General features: G+C 49.3%; 1 protein-coding gene across 1 annotated transcript; it reads right to left on the bottom strand.

The window, feature by feature from the left end:
- Positions 1–794: 794 nt before the first annotated feature.
- Positions 795–1,739, bottom strand: LOC131814374 (olfactory receptor 10C1-like). Its single transcript, XM_059145220.1, has one exon. It carries the CDS (start codon positions 1,737–1,739, stop codon positions 795–797), a length of 945 nt encoding a protein of 314 aa, XP_059001203.1.
- Positions 1,740–4,061: the final 2,322 nt, after the last annotated feature.

The raw sequence follows: 4,061 nt of genomic DNA, 5'->3' as shown, positions 1-4,061 counted from the left end.
GAAGGGGAGGGTGGGAGAGTGAAAGAGGGATGGAAGACCAAACCTTCAAAACAAAACTAAAAATTCTCTGAAAACAGAAATCATGCCTTCTTTTTATTATCTCCTCTTGCTTCCCAGAGCTAGCACCAAACTCACAGGACTCCTGCCATGATGTCACCCTGACGACTAACTCGCGATCTCAAGCTTACAGTGCCAGGCATATTTCTATGACTCACTTCTAACCATCAGCAGCCCCAGCACCCTCACCTCTAACCCCCAATCTTCCCCTTTAAAGAAGAAATTCCCAGCTCCAGCTTCAAACTCTCTTGTACTGTAGGATTCTGGGAACATGGAGACGCGCTTCTACAAGTCATTTCCCCATGGTTTTCCAATCCACATCTGAACATTCATCAGAGAGTCCTTTTGTTTTTTTGTTTGCTAATGACATGTCCCTCCTTTCTCAGAGCTTCCCCAGGAATCCCGTCCTGAGCATAATTCCACAGCAAGCTTTGGTTCTTCCAAATTCTTTCAAACATAGTTCCATTGCTCTGAGTTTGCCCAAATATCTGCACCTGCATCCTTACTTTTTTTGTTTTTGTGTTTGTTTTTCTCATCTGCATCCTTTCACCCATGTTAGGTAGATATGGATTTAGAGGCCATGTCTCTCCGATCTCCACAACTTTCCCAGCTTTTCTCAATCCAAGAATCAGTCCACTTGAATTGGAATATGGAGTGTGTTTGAAAAAATTATTCAATTGATTTTTTGATCAACTGAGCAACTAAATTCTACAGTCACCAAATGATGCTATAGATCCTCAGGGTCCCTCCAACAGAGCCCTGATCCTCTGAGTGACCCTTCTGACGGCCTCCTGTACCTCCTTGTTGCGGAGGGTATAGATGATGGGGTTGAGGAAAGGGGTGAGAATGGTATACAGCAGGGCAATACGCTTATCTGTGCCTTCAGCATGACTCCCAGCTGACCCGACATAGACAACAAAGGCAGAACCAAAGAAAAGGGCCACCACAATCATGTGGGAGGAGCAGGTGGAGAAGGCCTTGGCCCGGCTGGCCGCCGACGGCAGCTTCAGCACAGCCCTCAGGATACCGCCATAGAGTCCTAAAATGAGCACAAGGTTGCATATGTTGATCATTCCAATCACTACAATATACACTTGAGCGTGCCAGCCTGTGTCCACACATGCCAGCCGCATCAGCGGGGCCAGGTCACAAAAGTAGTGGGCCACCTCTTTCCAGCAGAAGGGCAGACTGGCCGTGAGGCCGGCCAGCACCAGTGCCGCAGAGAAGCCGGCCCCCCACGAGGCCCCCGCCAGCCACAACCGCACCTTTCTGCTCATGAGGGCGTGGTAGTGCAGCGGGCGGCAGATGGCCAGGTAGCGGTCCAGCGCCATGACCCCCAGCAGGTAGCACTCGGTCATGCCCAGGGAGTGGAAGACGTACAGCTGGATGAAACACGCGGCGGCCGGGACGGGTGAGCGCCCGTGGAGCCACGTGTGCAGCAGCGTGGGCGCCGTGGTGCTGACGTACCAGAGCTCCAGGAAGGAGAGGACGCTGAGGAAGAAGTACATGGGTGTGGACAGCGCTGCATCTGCCCGCACCAGCACGATGATGAACAAGTTCCCGGCCAGCGTGAGGACGTAGATGCACAGGGTGCCCAGGAACGCCAGGGTCCGCAGCGTCCTGGGGGCCGCGAAACCAGCAAGAAGGAAACTCGGGGTCCAGGTGCGGTTCAGCGGGTCCATGACTCCTAAGAATAAGGGACAAAGACAGAAGATTCACTAACTTCGGAATTCTTCTTTTGAAAAATTTCCCCAAGCCAAAAGTATGGAATGAATCAACCTGACAATAAATGAAATGTCATCAAGAACACTTTTCAACCCCTCATTCTTCAAAAGCGGAACTAAAGGCTGGAAGGCAATAGAAGTCTGCAAGTCACAGGCTTGCTGACAGCCGGAGTGGAGTCCCAGTCCTGCGGCCATCCGTTCTTTTCAGATGGACAGAATGTGACCCTAGAGTCAGGACCCAGGGCTTCCTCCCACACTCCCCGCCAGGAAACAGCAGAGACAAGAAATCCTCACGGTCATCCCCTTATGGTCCAGATGAAACGTCCCTCGATCCTTAAAAGCATCCACACCTGACGCCCGCCCCCCCTGGTACCCAGCAGTCAGTCGTGCTAACCTGTGCAAGAAGAGAACACACCTTCTTGAAAGTGCCTGCTGGGTCTGCTGGGGGGACCTCTCTGGAGTTCAGGGATGCCCTCAGCAGAGGCTGGAGGAGGAAGCAGTGAGAGAAGTGTTCGCTGAGAGCACCCTCAGAGCTCAGAATGGTAAGGCCAGAAGGGGAATCAGTGAGTAGACGCGGTGCGTTCTGAGGAAGGGCTGCCACAGAGAATTCTGTACCAGGAGGTCCCTAAGGAGGGTGCCTGTGAGCAGATGAAGTCGGGGCTCTATGGTATCAGTCTAGAAGAGCTGTGGTGTAAGATAGAACTCGTTCTTTTTTTTGGGGAATTGGCTTTCTAAACTCGTGTTGCCACCAACTCAAAATGAACATTGAGTCTGGCCATTTCTCCTCAACGTCCTCTTCTCTAAAATGAAAAGGTTTAAAGAGATGTCTTATAAGGACCTTACAGCCCTGGTATCTGTGATCCCATAAAGCTACTGAAAAATATTTTGGGGGTGAGGATAGAGCTAGGTGACCTACACTTAGGTCCCCGGACTTCTCCTCCCACACCCCGCCTCCTAATGAGTCTCCCCTGGCAAACACCAGTGCCTTCCCTTCGTCCTCCGCGTCCCGACGTTCACGTCTGCTGCCCCACCCCTGCCCGTTACCTGTCTGTTGGGATGACATTAACACTCACAGCGTTCTCCTCATCCTCTCCCCTACTTATAGCTCATGTACCCAGACACACTAAGTGTCCCTGGGCACTTGCTGTGTGCTCCCCAGGGTTGCTGGGTGTGACTGGATTCCCCCCCCCCCCGGGGTTCCTCTGGGGCAGGAAGTTGGGTGCAGGGAGATGAGGCAGATCTTCTCTGATTCTCAAACGATTTTTCTCAACTCTGCACCCCTGGCTGCTGGGCTTGGAATCCAGTCAGGGACGTTGTCTTCGGTGGGCCACCACAAGTCTGTGCGAGTTCCTGGAAGCTTTCTCTGAGGAAAGACAGCCCCTTTCACATAAACCTGTGCACACATGGACGGTAACACCTTGAGCTTATCAAGTGACATAGGGTCTCTTGGACCACAAAAAAAATGACATTAATACATGCATCACATTAATAAATAGAATGTGTGATATTAATTAATTAATAAAATAAGTGAAATACAACCACTTCTGACTATCAAAGTACAGCATATAACACAAGAGGGAGTATCTTTGCATAAAGGTTCTGAGAAAGCAAAGAAACCATAATCCCGTGCACACATGGACGGTAACACCTTGAGCACAAACAACTTCTCCGTGAATCCACATCGTTTGGAAAATAAATTCAAACTCATTTTAATATAATTATTTTTTGTTTTGTCCACTAAATCACATCCAGAAACAAGTACAAAGAAATTATACATGAATTGCAGTAAATACGCATTTAATTACTTTATTTATCATTCATTCATTCGTTTATAATATTTAATAAATGCCGATCACTTCCCAATCACTGGTTTGGTGATAGGCTTAAAAGCCAACAAGGGAGCATTGAAGCATTACTGAAAAGGTGAACCTGAGGGACACCTGGGTGGCGCAGTTGGTTAAGCAGCTGCCTTCAGCTCAGGTCATGATCCTAGCATCCTGGGATCGAGTCCCACATCGGGCTCCCTGTTCCGCAGGGAACCTGCTTCTCCCTGTTCCAGTCTGTCTGCCTGTGTGCTCGCTCTCTCTTGCTCTCTCTGTCTCTGACAAATAAATAAATAAAATCTTTAAAAAAAAAAAAAAAGGTGAACCTGATATCTCCCCGTATCGTGGTTTAATAAACCGACAAACAACAAGCCAACACGAGAAACCTAATCTCTGATGAATAAAAATTAAATCAGCCAGCACGGAACGTGCATCCCACTTCGGAGAAGGACTGACC

Source organism: Mustela lutreola, chromosome 14 (genome assembly GCF_030435805.1).
Source record: "Mustela lutreola isolate mMusLut2 chromosome 14, mMusLut2.pri, whole genome shotgun sequence".
Lineage (NCBI taxonomy): Eukaryota > Metazoa > Chordata > Mammalia > Carnivora > Mustelidae > Mustela > Mustela lutreola.
The sequence above is the reverse complement of the archived record's forward strand: the minus strand, read 5'-3'. Positions and strand labels throughout refer to the sequence as shown.

Bases quoted from the DNA above. Each gene is read 5' to 3' on its own strand.
- LOC131814374 (XM_059145220.1), bottom strand. From the start codon at position 1,739: ATGGACCCGCTGAACCGCACCTGGACCCCGAGTTTCCTTCTTGCTGGT.